This window comes from Pogoniulus pusillus, chromosome 22 (genome assembly GCF_015220805.1).
Source record: "Pogoniulus pusillus isolate bPogPus1 chromosome 22, bPogPus1.pri, whole genome shotgun sequence".
In the NCBI taxonomy this organism is placed as follows: domain Eukaryota; kingdom Metazoa; phylum Chordata; class Aves; order Piciformes; family Lybiidae; genus Pogoniulus; species Pogoniulus pusillus.
Genome location: NC_087285.1, coordinates 1,989,238 through 2,009,100, shown reverse-complemented (window position 1 = coordinate 2,009,100; position 19,863 = coordinate 1,989,238). Strand labels below are relative to the sequence as shown.

The 19,863-nt window shown below is 53.9% G+C and overlaps 2 protein-coding genes across 12 annotated transcripts in view; both read right to left on the bottom strand.

The window, feature by feature from the left end:
* LOC135185089 (protocadherin gamma-A4-like) overlaps positions 1-19,863 on the bottom strand; it is a 223,480-nt gene that overhangs the window by 89,398 nt on the left and 114,219 nt on the right. Inside the window, exon 1 of one of the 11 annotated variants that reach the window (XM_064161441.1) lies at positions 16,170-19,298. The exons of 9 other annotated variants lie outside the window; for them this stretch is intronic. In XM_064161441.1, coding sequence (XP_064017511.1) covers positions 16,170-18,614 — 2,445 coding nt within the window. In that variant the 5' untranslated portion in view covers positions 18,615-19,298. Of the gene's footprint in view, positions 1-838; positions 3,632-16,169; positions 19,299-19,863 lie in introns of those variants that run through there. One more of the 11 variants, XM_064161445.1, reaches the window with a different exon arrangement.
* LOC135185458 (protocadherin gamma-B5-like) lies at positions 5,714-8,340 on the bottom strand. Its single transcript, XM_064162227.1, has 2 exons — positions 5,883-8,340; positions 5,714-5,772 (listed from the first exon to the last, which is right to left on the bottom strand). Exons 1-2 carry the CDS (start codon positions 8,338-8,340, stop codon positions 5,714-5,716), a joined length of 2,517 nt encoding a protein of 838 aa, XP_064018297.1.

Sequence of the window (19,863 nt, the reverse complement as noted above, 5' to 3'; positions counted from 1 at the left end):
AAATGAGGATCTGTCCTCCAGAAAAAACTGGATCAGAGACCATTTCTACCAGATGGAACTCCCTTACCTGTTATCTCACTTTGCAACTCAAATCTCTCCCCTTTTGCCTGCATCTGGCTTTTGTCATCAAGGTCTGCATAAATAAGTTGACCATAAGAGGTGATGAATCAAGAAAATATTATTCCTGTTTCCTCCAGTAGCCTTTCACATACACCCATGCACATTTCCTCAAAGAAAAAGACAAATACACAACAGATACAAAAGCAATACAGAGGAACCAGTTGTTGCCCAGACCATTTCTCTACATCATACAAAGAGATCAAAGCATGAGCAAGCATCAAGGCATGTCCACTGCACTCAGTATCATCAGTGAGTGGAAGCTCCAAGAGCAGGAAAGGAACTGATGTGGGCTTGAATGTTCTATTCAGAGACAACCTCGTCCGTTGAGAGGATGTCTGACCCTGTTCGTAACACAAATACCCACTGCCTAATAATGTGATGCATTCCCTTAGAAGAGCTCCAAGTAGCAGGGAAACCAGGATCGAAGGAGTCAGGGGACTCAGTGACAAATGACCTAGTGACAAACAACACCACAAAGCACCGCTCTAACCAAGCTCTAGTCAGCAGCAGTCTGACACTGCCCTCGCCTCGCACACGAACTCTCACGCTGAGACATATCCCAAGATCACAAACCGGCATCAAGAGCTGATAGAGACCACCGTGGTGCTGCAGAAACCTTTGCCTCGGAAGCAGTGAAGGCAGGGTCGGGAGAGGGCAGAGGAACATCAGATGGAACAATGGGAAGCGTGTGTGAGCTGGTTTGGGGGGAGGCACTCACCGGGCCGGCATCGGCGTCGGTTGGGCGGGAGTGGCCAGGGTCGTCTACGAGCAGCGGCGCGGGTTCGTCGGGCTGAGGGCGGGCAGGGAGGGTGTCACAGCAGCTGCCGGGAGACAAGCGGAGCTGGCTCTTGCGAGAGTCGGCGGTGAGAGACACTTCGTGCGAGTAGGAGCGCAGGAAGGCGCGGACGCCGTCGATGCCCACGAAGTGCGTGGCCGGGACGCCATGCAAAACCCCGTCCGCCGGCGAAGGCAGCTGAGAGCGGCGCCACTGCCGCAGGCGCAGTGCCAACAGCAGTAGCAGAAAGGCGAGGAAGAGGCAGGAGACAGCTGCCACGGCCAGCACCAGCCAGCGCGTCAGGCTGCCCGCGGGCTCGCCCGGCACTGCTGCCGCCGCACTGCCCACCTCGGCCAGCATCTCGGCCACGCTCTCAGCCAGCACCACCGTCAGCGTGGCCGTGGCAGACAGCGCCGGCCGCCCGTGGTCCTTCACCAGCACCACCAGGCTCTGCCGGGCCGCGTCGCGGGCCAGCGGGAAGCGCGCAGTGCGCACCTCGCCGCTGTGCAGCCCGACGCGGAACAGCCCCGGCTCCGTCGCCTTGGCCAGCTCGTACGACAGCCACGCGTTCTGACCCGCGTCCGCGTCCACCGCCACCACCTTGGCCACCAGCGAGCCGGGCTCCGCCGACCGCGCCGCCAGCTCCACGCCCGACCAGCCACGGACACCGGCCCCGGACACGGGCGCCGGCGCTGGGTACAGCACCTGCGGCGCGTTGTCGTTCTCGTCCACGATCACGATCCGCACCGACACGTTGCTGCTCAGCGCCGGGGAGCCGCCGTCCTCCGCCACCACCCACAGCCCCACCTCGCGCACCTCCTCGTAGTCGAAGGAGCGCAGCGCGTACAGCGCGCCCGTCTCCGCCTGCACCGACACGTACGACGACAGCGGCACGTCCCGCACCCGCCCCTCGCCTAGCCGGTACCGCACGCGCGCGTTCTGCCCCCAGTCCGCGTCCCTCGCCCGCACCGTCAGCACCAGCGCGCCCGCCGCGTTGTTCTCGGCCAGCCGGGCGCTGTAGCTCGCCTCGCTGAACACCGGTGCGTTGTCGTTAACGTCCAGCACCCTGAGGGTCAGCACCGTGCTGCTCCACAGTGACGGAGACCCGCCATCGGCCGCTCGCACCGTCACGTTGTATTCCGCAGCTTCCTCCCGATCCAGCTGCCTCGTCGTCACCACTCGGTAGTAATCCTCAAACGACTTTTCCATCCGGAACGGGACTCCCGCGTCCAGCGAGCACCGCACCTCACCATTAGCCCCCGAGTCCCGGTCCAGCACATTTAACAGGGCCACCACCGTTCCCTGCGGGGCATCTTCAGAGACCTCGCTCACCGATGACGACACCATGATTTCCGGCGTGTTGTCATTCACGTCTGTCACAGTGATCGTCACCCTAGCTGTGTCGAAGAGGCCGTCTCCATCGTGTGCCTGCACCTCCACTTCATAGACATCGCCTTCCTCGAAGTCCAGGCTCCTCACCAATGTGATCACTCCTCTCTCAGAGTCTATCTGAAAAACATCCGTAGGTTTCTTAAGCGAGTATTTCACGTGTCCGTTCGGCCCCTCGTCGGCGTCAGTGGCCATAACCGTGATGAGGGCTGAGCCCAAAGGCACGTCCTCAGGAACACGCAACGTGTACTCCGCAGGGCTGAACACGGGTGCGTTGTCGTTCACGTCCAGCACGGACACGCGGATCTTTAACATGCCCGTCCGTGACGGCTGTCCGCCATCTTTTGCCCTCAGCACCAAATCATGAAACGCCGTTTCCTCCCGGTCCAGCGCCTTGGCCAGCACCAGCTCCGGACGCAAATCGCCCTTGGGTCCTGCCTGCACGGCCAGCGAGAAGTGCTCATCACCGCTCAGCTCGTAGCTCTGCAGGGAATGCGATCCCAAGTCTGGGTCATGAGCCTCAGGCAGTGGAAACCGAGACCCTGGGGCTCTCGTTTCGGTTATTCTCACTTCTTTTTCTGCCTCTCGGAAGCTGGGTGCGTTGTCGTTAATGTCCGTGATCTCCACTTCGATTCCATAAACCTGCATTTCCCCCTCCGCTATCAGCTCGCACCGCAGCACGCATTTCTCCAGCAGCCGGCACAGCTGCTCTCTGTCTATCCTCTCCGCCGTCACCAAGTGTCCCGTCTTGCCGTGCAGAGAGAAATACTGCGTCCTACCTCTGTCCAAGATGCGGAGGCCGCTGTCAGAAACCGCCGTCACCTGCAGCCCCAGGTCCTTGGCCACGTCTCCCACGAAAGAGCCCTTGGGCATTTCCTCAGGCACCGAGTAGCGCAGCTGCCCCCACGCCGCCTCCCACGCTAACATCAGGGCGTAACACAGCAGAGCCCGCGCCCGCCAGCTCCAGCGCCCACCCGCCGCACACATCATCACCGCCGTGTCGCCGCCTCGGATTCCTATCACCTCTGGTTCCAGTTCCGCGCTGCCGCCCGCCCCTCCGGCCCGATTCAGCTCGGCTCCGTACGGCGGAGACGCTCTCAGCCCTCCCGGACGCCGAGACAGCCAACGAGCAAGCCAGACTGCAGCGGGCGGGGCTGCCTGCAGCGCTCCGGGCTGCCTGCAGCGCTCCGGCTTCCTCTGGCTCCTGCTCGGTCAACAGCGGCGCCCGCAGCCTCCTCCCGGCACTGCAGCCACCCGATTCTCCTCGACAAGACTTTTCCATGTATATATAATTATATATATAGTCATAAACTACAGTAAAACCTATATATATAATCCATAGTAAACTATAGTAAGAACTATAACTATATAATATATAGTTGTAGGTAACTATATATGTGATGTGCAAAATATGACGAGTCTTATGCTAAGGCTGCGAAGGCAGAATCTCCATCCCGGATTTAACATCTTTTCTACGTTTCCTGTCCTGTTTTAGTTGAATTTGCCCCTTTCTGTCGACAATAAACACTTATCGATTCTCCAGATCAATCGAATAAGGTTACAAAGACGATCCTCCCTCAAGTGGACACCCACGATTTACACCTGCTTTGGCCTTTCTGTGAGCCACCCTCATTGGCATGGTGTGCTATTCTCACCGCACGGTAAATGTGAATTCCTCATCGCGATGTATACAAAGTAAACTATATGGAGTACAGACTTTCACGACTCCAAAGGGACAATTCGCCTAAAAGGACAATCGCCATCATCCGTGAAGTTCAGATCCTCCCCCGCAGAACCAGAGGTATCAAACCAATTAACCCAAGTGGCAGCAACTGCGCTTTCAATAGTGTGGCTCATACAGCACATGCTTCACATTATCTACAATACCACAACTGCCACTTTCCTCCAATCTCTTCATTAATTATGAACACAATGCTCCACTCAAGCATGAGTAAACTTTTTGAACACCTACAGATTCAATTAAGGGTGAGAAAGTTCTGGGGCGTCAATGGATTATCACCGCTTTTGAACACCGCACTTCACAAACAATGTAGTCGATATCATGAATGTCTTTGCTTTAATCACAGCTAAGGGTGTAAAAGATTGTTAGCACTCATATAACCCTCAATTCTCCACGTTTATAGGACACCTTTGCAACAAAACAATGTGGGAGAGAAGAAGACAACTACAGCTGCACCTTTGCGCTATTAATGTGCGGGGACAGCAGACGTACATCACCGCTGGTAAATGTGCGAATTAAAGGGGCTAACTACTGCTATTCTGTGTACTCGGGGTCGTTAGGGAGGTGCTCTCAAAATAGAGTCCTCTCCCGTAAAGACACAGACACAACACTCGCACGAAGCGGCTGGGAGCTCAAATTCCTCGCTCTCAAGTTCTACCATGACCAAAGACCTCTCTTCGGGAAAACAAATGGAGAATTGAAATGAAAAAAAACCCGATTTCTATCTTTTCCCCTGTGAGATCCCGTTCTACCTGCTCAGCTACGTATGAAAGAGAGATCGAGGACGGTTAAAAGAGAAAGAACCACCAGCCACGTGAGTTGAAAACCAAATCAAACCAAACCATACCAAATTAAGCCAAAGCAACCCCCCAACAAAAAAAAAACCAATCACGGTTTATGCAGTAGTGTCATCCCCCAAGATGCAAAAAGCTCTGCTCTTTCGTTAAGCAAGAACAACCCATAACTTCTCCTTCAAGATGAAAAATTCCCAACATTGAACGTCAGTCCCATTTCCAGTACTGTTCCAGACAAAATCAGATTATGATTTATTCCTTTTGCCACAGCGGTCACCGTTAAAGTGGGAAAAAACTGAAGAAAGAAACAGTAAAAATCCTGACTACATAAAAGCTGGAATTTCTGCAGCACGGTACTAAGAGATGGAAGGGGATTCTGTGAAAGAGGGAAGAACAATCTTCCACTACTTCTCAGGTCGAGGAACCACAAGATTTTTTTCCTAGGGAAAGCAATGAGTTCTCATTTAACGTTTGTTTAGTAAAAAAAAAGAAAAGGAAGGAAAAAAAACCCCAATATCGAGTACCTCTCCCAAATTCCTCAATGAATAATTGATTTACAAGGAGCACTGCTAGAAATTAGGAAGAGATTTGTACTCGCTTGAATCTGACTTTGTGACCACAGAGGAATAAAGTCTGTGGTCACTACACTGACATGAATGTGGAAGTCTCGTTCATTAGATCACAGTATCACAGTATTATCAGGGTTGGAAGAGACCTCACAGATCATCAAGTCCAACCCTTTACCACAGAGCTCAAGGCTAGACCATGGCACCAAGCGCCGCGTCCAATCTTGCCTTGAACAGCTCCAGGGACGGCGACTCCACCACCTCCCCGGGCAGCCCATTCCAGTGTCCAATGACTCTCTCAGGGAAGAACTTTCTCCTCACCTCCAGCCTAAATCTCCCCTGGCACAGCCTGAGGCTGTGTCCTCTCGTTCTGGCGATCATTCCTGTCTGCACGAAGACAAGAAATCAGCACTCCGAAACCACAGCACCCGGGGATAATTCAAAGCGAAGCAGACGGAGGATCAGAAAGGGTGCAGAAGGAGAGAGCTAGGGCTTACCAACCTGCGACACGTCGGAATCGGTGGGAGGGTCTCCGGCGACGACGGTGTTATTTGAGCTCGGTTTCTCGCAGGACTCCCCGCCAAGTTCTTCCGCGAGCGAACTGGGCAAAGGGGGCTGCAACCAAGCGGCATCGGTCAGGGCGCGTCCCGGCGCCACGCACAGGTTATAGGAGTAGGGCAAGGTGCCCTCGCAGAAGTCGGCCGGGAAGGCGGCACTGGCCAGAGAGAAGCGCTGCGCGCCCAGGCAGCGCAGCACGGGCGGCGGCCCGGCCCTCCGCAGCCGCGCCAGCAGGGCCAGCAGCAGGCTGAGCAGGAAGAGCGCCGAGAGCAGCGCCAGCGCCAGCACCAGGTAGAACTGCAGCTCCGCCGGCGACTCCACGCCCGCCGGGCGCTCGCTCAGCTCCGGCAGCGCCTCCTGCAAGCTCTCGGCCAGCACCACGTGCAGCGTGGCCGTGGCCGACAGCGCCGGCTGCCCGTGGTCCTTCACCAGCGCCACCAGCCGCTGCTTGCCCGCGTCGCGCTCCGACACGGCCCGCGCCGTGCGCACCTCGCCGCTGTGCAGCCCCAGGCGGAAGAGCGCCGGCTCCGCCGCCTGCACCAGCTCGTACGACAGCCACGCGTTGCGCCCCGCGTCCGCGTCCACCGCCACCACCTTGGCCACCAGGTAGCCGGCCTCTGCCGAGCGCGGCACCACCTCGAACGGCGGCGTTTCGCCTCCTGCCGCCGCTGCTGTCGTCGGCCAGAGCACCCGCGGCGCGTTGTCGTTGCGGTCCAGCACGAAGATGCGCACCGTGGCCGTGGAGCTGCGCGCCGGCACCCCGCCGTCCTGCGCCCTTACCGCCACGGCGAACTCGCGGCACTGCTCGTAGTCGAAGGAGCGCTGTGCGTACACGGCGCCGCTCTGCGCCTCCACGGACACGGGCGGTGGCGCCTCGCCTGCGCTGCCTCCCTCCAGCCAGTAGCTGACGCGCCCGTTGGCGCCCGCGTCCGCGTCCCGAGCCAGCACGCGCAGCACCTGCGCTCCCGCCGCGTTGTTTTCGGCCACGTAAGCGCTGTAGACCTCCTCCTCGAACACCGGTGCGTTGTCGTTCACGTCCGACACCTCCAGCACCAGCTCAGCGCTGCTCGACAGCGCCGGGCTGCCCCGGTCCCTGGCCACCAGCGTCACGCGGTGCTCGGCTGCCTGCTCCCGGTCCAACGCGCTCGCCGTCACCACCTTGTACGAGCCTCCCGACGACGCCACGAGCGACAGCGGCGCCTCTCCCGACAGCTCGCACCGCACCTGACCGTTCTCCCCGGAGTCCCGGTCCCGCACTTTCACCAGCGCTACTACAGTACCAACAGGAGCGTCCTCGGGCACCGGGCTCGACACCGAATTCAGTATGACTTCGGGCGCGTTGTCGTTTACATCCAGCACCTCCACGTCCACCTTGCAGTGTGCCACCAGACCGCCCCCATCCCTTGCCTCCACCAGCAGTGTGTAGCTTCTCGTATCTTCGAAGTCCAGAGCTTCCTGCAGTCTGATGATTCCGCTCTCTGCATCCACCACAAATTTCTTAAGCACTTTGGCTGACATATCCCCGAAGCCGTAGGTGATGTGGGCGTTGGTGCCAGCATCAGCGTCGCTGGCCGAGACATTCAGCACCATCGAGCCCGGAGGCGCATCCTCGCGCAGGCTCACTCGGTACCTGTCATGAGCGAACACGGGGGCGTTGTCGTTGGCATCAGTGACGCTGATGCAGAGTTGGGCGGTGCCGCTGCGGGGCGGGTCGCCGCCATCCAGTGCAGTCAGCACCAGACACAGGCTCTGTTCGCTCTCCCGATCCAGCGGTCGGCGTAGCACCAGCTCCGCGAACTTGCTATTATCCTCACTCTCCTTTACCTCCACCTCAAAATACTTGTTAGTCTCCAGTTCGTAGCTCTGCAGAGCGTTGCTGCCAACGTCCGCATCTTCGGCGGCCCCCACGGCAAAGCGGGCACCAGGAGAAGTCAACTCGTTGATTTCCAGCTGGAAATTGTCTCGCAGGAAGCGCGGCGCATTGTCGTTGACGTCCTGGATGGCCACCTCGACGTGGAAAACGTTGAGCGGGTTGTGCACCAGCGCCTCGAAGCTGACGAAGCAGGTCGGTGCCTCGCTGCACATCTCCTCTCGGTCCAGCCTCTCGCTCACGTACAGCTCTCCGCTCTCCTCGCTCACGGTAAAGTATTGCTTCTCAGCGCTGATGCGCAGCTTGCGTGCCGGCAGCTCGGCCGGGCTCAGCCCCAGGTCCCGTGCCAGCGGCCCCACCAGCGAGCCCCTGCTCAGCTCCTCGGGGATGCTGTAGCGGATCTGCTCCGGCAGCACTCCGCAGCAGAAGCCTAGCAGCACAGCGGTCTGCAGCATCGCTCGCCCGGTTGCTGGCTGCCGCCTCCGGCTCGGGATTTGTCTCGGGATCGGGCTCTGCCTGCCCGCCATTGTGAGCAGCTCTCTGCAGTCCTCCTTCCTCCCGCTGTCCTTTCTCCCTCCCAGCTGCTGTCGATTTCGATTTAGGGGCCGCCGCTGGGCAGCGATCTGAGCTCCGGCTCGGCCACCTCTGCTCCCCGTGCTGCGCCGCCTCTCCCGTCTGCTACCCGTGCCGCTGCCTCTCTGTTCGCCGCCGAGCGAGCAGTGTGCGGAGGGCGGACACTGCTGAGTCGCCGGCGCCGCTGCGCGTCGGGCAACAGCGGCACCCGGAGGCTCCGCTGCGCCACCGCAGCTGCCGTACGGCCGCTGTCACAGCGGTCCAGGACTCTGATTTTGCAGACTCTCTTTGATTAGAGTACAGAAACGATTAATGTGACTCCGAGTGCGTTCCAAAGCGAGATTCGCTGTCATCTCCGTGAATTACAAGGAATATCAGAAGCAAATACTCCAGAAAGTGCAATTAAAAAAAAGTATTTCTGCTGTTCTTGATAAAATCAAGAGGGACCTTTTTAGCACTCTGTCAGGTGCTTTAAGTTTTCACTTTCCTGCCTGGGACGACTATCAAGGACAAAATATCCGCTCTGGAGTAAACAATAAGTATTCAAAAATTGATTCAAACAAAAGCTTTCATGCTGAGCCTCCAGAAGTGTTCTCTCTTTCCATCATTTCTTCCTTTTATTCATGTAAGTCTCTGATGTTTGACCCATTGCTGATTTTTTCTTTTAGGAAGCAGAAACATTACACTGAGAGTGTAACATTGCCAGGGCAATGTGTATAGATCTATAGTAAAGTAGCAGAATAGCCTTTAGCATTTTCTTTATGACTCTCAAAATCCCCAAACTTGAGGGTCTGACAGTGGAAAAGTTCAAAGTCTTTTATAAAACTTAATAATTATTAATGTTGGAAGAAAGCTTAATGATCACTCTTTCCTCCCCTCTGCCATTGGTAGGCACAATCTTCCACAGAGCAAGGTGCTCAGAAGAGGTAGAAAAACAGAGCAATGTTTCTGTGGTGAAACATATTGAGAAGAAGGAAAGGAAGTTACATTGTGTGATAGCTGAGTGGTTAAAGAAGAGCAACGCCAAGCAGGGAAATGACCATTAGGTCCTCTATGGTCCCATGACCAAAAGACATCCTCCAAATCTTGGAGAATCAATCTGATGAAGACTGACTGAAGGAGCTAGGGCTGTTTACTTTGAAAAAGAGGAGGCTGAGGGGAGACCTCATTGCTGTTTACAGCTACCAGAAAGGACATCGTGGAGAGGTTGCTGCTGGTCTCTTCTCACAAGTAATTAGTGATAGAATAAGAGGGAATGGCCTGAAATTGCGACTGGGTAGACTAGATATCAGGGAAAAGACATTCTTCCAGCAAGAGCAGTCAGGCATTGGAATGAGCTGCCCAGGGAGGTGGTGGAGTCACCAAGCCTGGAGGTGTTTAAAGTTTGTTTGGATGTGGTGCTTGGGCATACGGTTTAAGGTGCATGTTGTAAGAGTAGGGATATGGGTTGGGCTTGGTGATCCTAAGGGTCTTCTCTAATCTGAATGTTTCTGTGATTCTGTTAAATCTTCTCTCCAGCCCCACCCAACTTTTAGGTTGGATTCTAAACCTCACAACTGGCAAAAATATATCACAAGAGCATAATGCACTACAATCACGCCAAGGGGAGGTAAACTTGTCTGATGGACAAGGTTCTGTGGAGAAACACGACTGTAAAACTAAGGAATGATAAATGTCAGAACTAAGAGAGGAGAGGTCATCTAACAGACTGACTCACATCAAAGGAGCAGCTTCTGGGGACTCTCCTCCCCTCTTTTATCACATGCACTGTGAGACGTCACATCTGCTAATGTCAGGCTTGTATCTCCTATCCATACCAAAAGGAAAAGAGCCACAAACACAGCCTCATATCTCCTGCCTTTCACAAAAACTGTAGGATGACCAAGAGGCACCAAAGCACAACACATGTCCCAGTGAAGATGTTCCACTACTTAAAGCTAAACCTACACATAGAGGAAACAACAGAGAAACAGATTGTACTCAGAAGACAAGGAACCATTAAAAGACTCAGAGTTGCCAGAGAAACTCATTGGGAATTCTTCTTGATCATCACTGCAGGTATTTATCCAGCAGCACACCTGCCAATCACTGAGGTTTCAAGCACAGATATGACCCTAAAGTCTTCCTCTGGACTACATAGTCAGGGGGATCATTTTAGGAAATAATCATCATCTCTCAGCATTTTTTCTACTCTGTAGCTTAATCATCTGCATATAAATATGAAACCATAAGTGGAAACACCTTCTCATGAGTCTCTCTCAAGCCAAATATCTTACACTATCTAAGGATTTGCTGCAAAGCAACACTCACAGTTTCTAACACAAAAGTTTTGTTCAGAAATGGGGGAAATGAACCATGAACGTCCAAGAAACAAATGGCTGAAGGAAAGTCTAATTAGAAGAGTTAAGAATGGTGTAGACTGTAGCATCAGGCATGAAATCAAAGCATTGCTCAGCCAAAACCATGCTGACCCATCTATTTTCCTCTTTCAAAGCCAGACTCTCAACCTTGCACTGCATTCACAGCCTTTAATTGCACCTCAGACCATATCAAATATATCAGGCATGGCTTAGCTACAGGTATAAGAGCCTGTGTGGTGATATGATAGACAAACAGAAGTCCATCAAAGTCTTTCTTTTGGCAGCTGAAGGTTTAGATGGAAACTTCTCACCAAGCACAGCAATTGTGAAAAGTCTCTTCATATTTTAAGGGTCACCAGCCACAGTGAGGCCCAGCTTTAGACCCACAGAGAGAAATGAAGGCAAGAGTAGAAAAGGTCCAGAAATGAGGGGAAAATGGATTAGCACTTCTGAATTAACTCTAATAGGTATCTGGATGGCAAAAAGTCCACAGGAGGCTCACTCATGACCTCCCGCCACAGATCATAGCCACAGTGCCTCAAAGTCATCTCTTTGGGTGACCAAGGAAGGAAAACATGTGGTGCCACAGCTGTGGGCCTTGTTTAACAATGAGGACCAATTAAGCCTTTATGACTTCCTTTTAGCCTCTGCACTTAGACAACTGACACAGGTGTGACATTCCTCTTGTGATCAGACACCTTGAGGTTGAGCTGTAGCTCATGACAGTAATTATGGTAAGAGAAACATGTGGAAAGGAGTGTGTCATGTGGAATATCACTTCTTAGGAGAGATGTACTAAGCAGAAGGAACTCAGCTGCATTGGAAGAAGTGTGGCCAGCAGGTCAAGGGAGGTGATTCTCCCCCTCTACTCCACTCTGGTGAGACCCTACCTGGAGTACTGCATCCAGTGGTGGAGCCACTGTTACAGGAAAGATCTGCTCATGCTGGAAGATGCCCAGAGAAGGGCCATGAGGATGATCAGAGGGCTAAAGCACCTCTCCTATGAAGACAGACTGAGAGAGTTGGGGCTGTTCAGTCCGTAGAAGAGAAGGCTCCAAAGAGCCTTATTGTGGCCTTCCAGTATCTGAAGTGGCTTACAGGAAAGCTGGGGAGGGACTTTTTAAGATGCCAGGTAGTGATAGGACTGGGGGGGAATGAAGCAAAACTACAAGTGAGTAGATTCAGAGTGGATGTTACAAAGTAGTTTTTCACTGTGAGAGTGCTTAGACACTGGCACAGGTTGCCCAGGGAGGTGGTGGAAGCCTCAGCCCTGGAGGTCTTTAAGGCTAGACTGGATGGGACCCTGAGCAGCCTGATCTAGTGTGAGGTGTCCCTGCCCATGGCAGGGGAGTTGGAACTAGATGATGTTTGAGGTCACAATTCTGTGATTCTAACTGAAATTGCATGGGGCTCCCTTAACAGTGTAGTTTACCATGAGAAGTGAAATGACCACCTTCTGCACTCTGCTCCCCACCAGGTGACCTCCAGTGTGTCTTCATTCCAGTGACAGACAACATGCTCCTGACCTTCACACAGTTGCATAGAAATCTGTGAGAGGATAATATGCTATGATGACATTGAAAGTGAGATACATTATTTCTTCTTGCCACCATTCTGAGAAGCAGCAGAAGGATTCTGAAGCATGTGAACAATAAATGGCCTGAATAAAAGATAAGATGCCACCCAGCACAGACACTGGGTCATCAAACTAATGGTTTGTGGAGATTCTCCACCCCTGTTGTCACATGCACCATTCCACACAGGTGCCACTAGTGCTCATGTTCACATCTATTGCCCCCAACAAAGAGACCCTCAAAAGGGCTCACACCCACTGGAGGAAGAGCAGGAGGCATTGATATATGACACATTGCTAAACGAAGCTGTGCTGCTAATTACAAGTAAGCACATACACAGAGAAAACCAAGACAAGGAGAACAAACTATGAATCAGACAAGCAAGGCAAGGAAGCATTGGGAATTGTCAGAGACATTCACTGAGGCATCTTGGTCTTCACTGCCTGTGTTGAAATTCATAGAATGGTCTGGGTCAGAAGGGACCTCCAAAGGTCATCCAGTCCAACCCCCTTTGCAGTCAGCAAGGGCATCCTCAACTAGATCCAGTTGCCCAGAGCCTTGAATGTATCCAGGGATGGAGCCCAAACCACCTCCTTGGGCAACTTGTTTGAGTGTTCCACTACCCTCATGGTGCAGAACTTGTCCCTAATATCCAATCTAAATCTACTCTGCTCTAGTTTGAAGCCATTGTCCCTTTTTCTATCACTACAGGCCTTTGTAAACAGTCTCTGTCTCTCTTTCTTGTAGGCCCCATTCAGGCACTGGAATGTCATTTCTAGGTCTTCTCGAAGTCTTCTCCAGGCTGAACACCCCCAATACCCTCAGCTTGTCCTCACGGCAGAGGTCCTCCAACCCCCTGATCACTTCTTTGGCCCTCCTCTGGACCTGCTCCATCAGGTCCTTGTCCTTCCTGCATTATGGGCTCCAGACCTGGGTGCAGTACTCCAAGTGAGGTCTCACCAGAGCAAAGTGGCAGAATCACCTCTCTCAATCTGCTGGCCATGCTTCTCTTAATGCATCCCCGGATGGGATTGGCCTTCTGTGCTGCAAGTGCACACTGTCTGCTCATGTCCAGCTTCTCTTCCATCAGCACCCCAAGGCCTTTTCTGCAGGACTGCTCTCAGCTCATCCCCCAGTCTATACTGCTAGTGAGGATTGTTCTGATCCAGGAAAGCTCCTGAAAATCATTCATATCTCAGGCTGCAAGTGTGGCCCTGAAGTCTCATTCTGGACTATGGAGTACAGGGTGAATACTTAAGAAGCAGCCATCAGCCCTCTGTTATCTCTGCTCTGTGGCCTGCTCATCTCCTACAAGTATGAAGCCCTAGGAGGAAACACCTTTTCGTGGGTTTCTTTCTCAGACTCAGTCTTCTCTTTTAGCTTCTGTTTCATTCTCATCACACTTAGAATTCTCAAGTGGATGAATTCAGCACATACCACAAAACAACACCCACAGTCTTAGTAGAAACAGAGACACTGAATCACAACCTTTCAGGAAACACAAGCCTGAAAGTGGAACAACAACCATGAAGAAAGCCTATATTCTAACATTACAGAGAGATACAGATGAGGAAAGGAAGTTTCACAGAGGAATTGCAAGCCCCTCTGCTTAGGGGCTAGAGAGTGCTCTACAGGTACAGTTAATGCACAAATACTTTAGTGCTGGAGGACTGTCCTAGCCTTTCAGAACAGAGTCACCAGCATCACAGCTGCAATGATGCAGGCCTTGACACCAAGCATGAAATCAAACCAGTGCTCAGCCAACACCACATCGACCCAACTATTTTGCTGTTTTCTCACCCTCTGCATTCACAACTTCTGTTTACTCCAGAGGCAATATCCAATAGTTTAGCAACCAGCCACAGGCCAAAATCCCATGTCAATCAGTGGCTCCTTAGGGAAACAGAAGAAAGCCACCATCCACAGGAAACACAGAGCAGGAAAGAACTGAAGAGCCACAACTCAGCCAGGTGGAGTTTCAGCAATTAAATACCCAAATACAAGACACCTTCAGACTCATTTTATGCAGCTCTGGGAATCAATGGAATCATATATCCACCAGTAGCTCCTCACACACAGAACCACATGACACTTCTCAAACACTTCATAGCCTACATCAGTGTCATAGATGCTCATCATTTGCAAATGGAAAGGAAAGTCACACTGACAGCTTCTCCTGGCCAAGTCTATGTGACCAGCAAGAGCATTTCTTCCAGCAGCACTCTGAACAAATCTTTCCCTTTACAGCTGTAAGCATGGGAGGCACCTATGTGACAGTCAGACAAATGCACCAGGTGTGATCTTCTACAGAACATCCAAGACTTACCTTCAGAACATCAAAACAAGCAATGCAGTAAGAGCAGTTGCAAATGTGAAAGGACAATCAGACAAGTGTGACAGGTGTCCTCGTCCACCCATTACCAGAAACTAAGATCCAGATCATGACCACAAGCAGTGCAATAAGTTAACACCTGCAGAAAAGAAGGGATCAGGAGGTACACTTCTAGAACCTGGTACTTATGGTAGGCCCATCACTCAAGTATTTAGTAGGTACTGAATATGCAGTTGGTTCACCCCAAAGCTCACATTATGGCTTTTGCCATAAGTAAGGAATGTAAACTGTGATGTCATTAAGAAGTGATATCAGAAGAAGAACCTGGCAGGGATTACAGGAGATCTGGAATAACATGGTGGCCCAGTACCTGATACTACTGCTGGGTATTGAACAGGACAAGGAGCAACCCACTCTCTTGGGCCTTTCACCACCTCCTCAGGCACATATCCCAGGAATCACAGACTCAAGATTTCAAAGTTTTGCATGGTGCTAAAGACCCTCAGAATTTTCAAACACATGACATCAAAGAGGCTTTCACTAAGACAGTTTCCCCTCAGAGTGAACTACCATGACACCAGAGACTTTGAATGTGTATCTTTACATCTGTGTCTTAAGAAGAAAGTTACATTTGCCTGGTCACTAGTTTTCTGGGAAGAGAAAAAAAACCACAATTGTCTAAAGGCAAAGAAGGAGCTGTCCTTGAGAAGAGTAGACTAGTGACCACCTGCAGAGTCAGACTCTCTCCTTTTATCTCACTTTGTCTCCTCTCCCTTCCTCTCACAGCTCTTGAGATAACATGAATTTCCTAGGCAAGACATATCATGTTCCATTTTCAATAAGTCATCTTGCATTTTCTGCTGCAGCCTTTCACATACAGATGGAGACTTTGTCAAATAATCACAACTTCTACTAAACTCTTTCATCTTCACAACATGCAAGGAGACATCACCAAGGGATGAGTTATTGCCAGGCCCCCTCCACCAGTCAATGAACAAACACCGATGCATGGATAAATGCCAAGACATAATACTGCTAACTGCATCATCAGGAACAAAGAGAGAAGCTGAGAGGAGCAGATTATCGTGAGCCAACATGAGTTGGCTTTAATGGTCTGTTCAGAGACACTCTGATCTGCTGTTTCATTGGCTGATAATGCAACAAACTCTTCCCTTCAGGAGAGCTCATACTGATTGGGAAAACAGGATTACGAGTCAGGGGACACAGTGAGAACCCGGCACAGGATGAAAACGCAAACGTCACTCGAACCAAACTGCAGCTAACAGCAGCCTGAGCACTTCTCCTGCCTCCCGAACTAAGCGTCACGCTGAGAAACAATCTCACGGTAACCATCCTGCAGCAGGAGCTGGTAGCAGCCAGCACAATACGTAGGAAGCTTTTCCTCCTCTCTAAGGAACACTGCTTCGGTAACGTACTAGGGTAGGCAGAGAGTACGAAGGAGCAGCAGGAATAGAAGTGGGAGGCGTGTGAAAGCAGGTCAGTGGAGAGGCACTCACCGGGGCACTGATGGCGTCGTGTGACTGTGCGCTGACAGGGTCCTCCCCGAGCAGCGGCGCGGGTTCGTCGGGCAGCGGGCGGGCAGGGAGGGTGTCACAGCAGCTGGCGGGGGACAAGTGGAGCTGACTCTTGCGTGAATCGGCGGTGAGAGACACTTCGTGTGAATAGGAGCGCAGGAAGGCGCGGACGCCGTCGATGCCCACGAAGTGCGTGGCCGGGACGCCGCGCAAGACCCCGCCCGCCGGCGGAGGCAGCTGCGAGCGGCGCCAGCGCCGCAGGCGCAATGCCAGTAACAGTAGCAGGAAGGCGAGGAAGAGGCAGGAGACAGCTGCCACGGCCAGCACCAGCCAGCGCGTCAGGCTGCCCGCTGGCTCGCCCGGCACTGCTGCCGCCGCACTGCCCACCTCGGCCAGCATCTCGGCCACGTTCTCAGCCAGCACCACCGTCAGCGTGGCCGTGGCAGACAGCGCCGGCCGCCCGTGGTCCTTCACCAGCACCACCAGGCTCTGCCGGGCCGCGTCGCGGGCCAGCGGGAAGCGCGCAGTGCGCACCTCGCCGCTGTGCAGCCCGACGCGGAACAGCCCCGGCTCCGTCGCCTTGGCCAGCTCGTACGACAGCCACGCGTTCTGACCCGCGTCCGCGTCCACCGCCACCACCTTGGCCACCAGCGAGCCGGGCTCCGCCGACCGCGCCGCCAGCTCCACGCCCGACCAGCCACGGACACCGGCCCCGGACACGGGCGCCGGCGGCGGGTACAGCACCTGCGGCGCGTTGTCGTTCTCGTCCACGATCACGATCCGCACCGACACGTTGCTGCTCAGCGCCGGGGAGCCGCCGTCCTCCGCCACCACCCACAGCCCCACCTCGCGCACCTCCTCGTAGTCGAAGGAGCGCAGCGCGTACAGCGCGCCCGTCTCCGCCTGCACCGACACGTACGACGACAGCGGCACGTCCCGCACCCGCCCCTCGCCCAGCCGGTACCGCACGCGCGCGTTCTGCCCCCCGTCCGCGTCCCTCGCCCGCACCGTCAGCACCAGCGCGCCCGCCGCGTTGTTCTCGGCCAGCCGGGCGCTGTAGCTCGCCTCGCTGAACACCGGTGCGTTGTCGTTAACGTCCAGTACGTGCAGTGCCAGTACCTCTCTGCTCCACAGAGGCGGTGATCCGCCGTCGGCCGCCCGCACCGTCACGTTGTACTCTGACACCTCCTCCCGGTCCAGGTGCCTCGTCGTCACCAAGCTGTAGTAGTTCCCTCGAGAGCTCTCCAGCCGGAACGGGACTCCCGCGTCCAGGGAGCACCGCACCTGGCCGTTGGCCCCCGAGTCCCGGTCCTGCACGTGCAGCAGGGCCACCACCGTTCCCTGCGGTGCATCCTCAGAGATCTCGTTCAGTGCCGACCGCACCGAAATCTCGGGCGTGTTGTCATTGATGTCAGTCACTGTGACCTCGATCTTTGCCGTATCAAAAAGGCCGCCGCCGTCCCGTGCCTGCACCTCCAGTTCGTAGGACTTTCCTTCCTCGAAGTCCAGGCTCCGCATTAATGTGATCGCTCCCGTCACAGAGTCCAGATGGAAAATCTTCGATGCTTTCTCTGTAATTTTCTTAAACGAGTATTGCACGTCCCCATAGAGGCCTTCGTCGGTGTCGGTCGCCGTGAGCGTGACTAGGGTGGAGCCGATAGCCACGTCCTCGGGCACACGCACTGTGTACTCAGCCTGGCTGAACACGGGCGCGTTGTCATTCGCGTCCAGCACCACCACGCGGATCCGGGCCGTGCCCGTTCGTACCGGCTCTCCACCGTCCCTCGCTCTCAGCACCAGATCGTGAAATGCCGCTTCTTCCCGGTCCAGCGCCTTGGCCAGCACCAGCTCGGGTCGCCGATCTCCGCCAGGGCCCGCCTGAACGGCCAGCGAGAAGTGCTCGTCACCGCTCAGCTCGTAGCTCAGCAGGGAATTCGGTCCCGAGTCTGGGTCATGAGCCTCGACCAGGGGAAATCGTGAGCCAAGAGGGGTTGTCTCACTCATTCTCTCCTCCAGCTCAACATCCTTGAAACCGGGAGCGTTATCATTAATGTCCCTGATTTCTACTTCGACTCCATACACTTTCATTTCCCCCTCCACTATCAGCTCACACCGCAGCACGCACTGCTGCTCACTCTCGCACAGCTGCTCTCTGTCTATCCTCTCGGCCGTCACCAAATGTCCCGTTTTGCCGTGCAGAGAGAAATACTGCGTCCTACCTTCTGATACAAGGCGAACGGCACCGTCGCTGAGCGTTGTCATCTGTAGCCCCAAGTCCTTGGCCATGTCGCCCACGAAAGAGCCCTTGGGCATCTCCTCCGGCACTGAATAGCTCAGCTGCCCCCACGCCGCTTCCCATGCCGACAGCAGAACGCAGCACAGCAGGGCCCGCGCCCGCCCGTTCCAGCTCATCCCCGCCGCGCACATCGCCGCAGCCGCAACGCCGCCACGGATCCCGATCGACCTCTGGCTGTGACTACGTCTCTCCGCTGCCGCTGGCCCTTCTGGCTCTCAGCAGCTCCACTCCGCAACGCGGGAATGCTCGCAGCCCGCCCCGATGCAGAGACAGTCAAGGAGCGAGTCGGGCTGCAGCGGGCGGGGCTGCTTGCAGCGCTCCGGCTTCCTCTGGCTCCTCCTCGGTCAACAGCGGCACCCGCAGCCTCCTCCCGGCACTGCAGCCGCACGGCACAGCGGGCAGATGTCTTGTTCAGCTCAATGGCCGTACGAGATATTGTTACCGGAATACGGCATTTAGAATCCTGCCAGCCTTCTCGCAGCAGTCCGAAAGCAAAATCTCCACCACGCTGAACGTTTTTGGTTTGTTTCCGGTGTGCTTGGTAGTTGCTTTCGTTATTTTTTTTGGTAAAGATACATTTTTTTTTACTGTTTGTGTGTACTTTCTTTAACGATGGTTGTTGCTTCTGTAGAACGGGGGAAATGACGTGCTAAAGGGCAATCTATGCAACGGAAAATCATTATTTTCCGGAATACGAAGTGCAGATGTACTACGAGTCATATCCCATTGGTCCAAAAGCACAAACTCCGTTGTGGTTTTCTTTTGTACCAGTCATGTGCATACAGCAACCGGGTCTGAAACACAGAAACTGATGATCTTACCCCCCCCTGGACGACCTCGTTCACCAAAGCACCAGCAATCTTGCTTTAAGTACTGCCTGTCACACGGAACACACTTTGCATTAACTACGACATCATCACTGATAGAGTTTAGACACTTAAGATGTTGTGGTCAGTCGAGAATTAATCTAAGCCCGTACACCTCCTGAGGAGATAGCGTCGGAGACCTGCGTAGGCTTTAGTAATTCTCCCCTGAAGACCTTCCAGCAAACACAGCATCAGAGGAGGTTCCTCCACCGCACTTATTGTACCACAACTACTCAGCAGGCAGGAAGCGTCTGCACTAACTTTGGCCAAAATAATCTGCTCGATTCCATGCAAAATGCAGGGGAAATGCCTCCGTAAGTACAACCAGAACAAAATCAGGAACATCTGGCCGGGCTGCTCCCACTCTCTAGACTACTCTAGCAATACGGGGGTAATTCCATCCGTATAACACGACATGCGAACTTTCTTTCCCCAATATTCGTCTGTCCTGGGCACCATTTTTAAGTTGGACGACAGCAATTGAATGCTTCTCCGAAGTCACAGAAATTTCGAC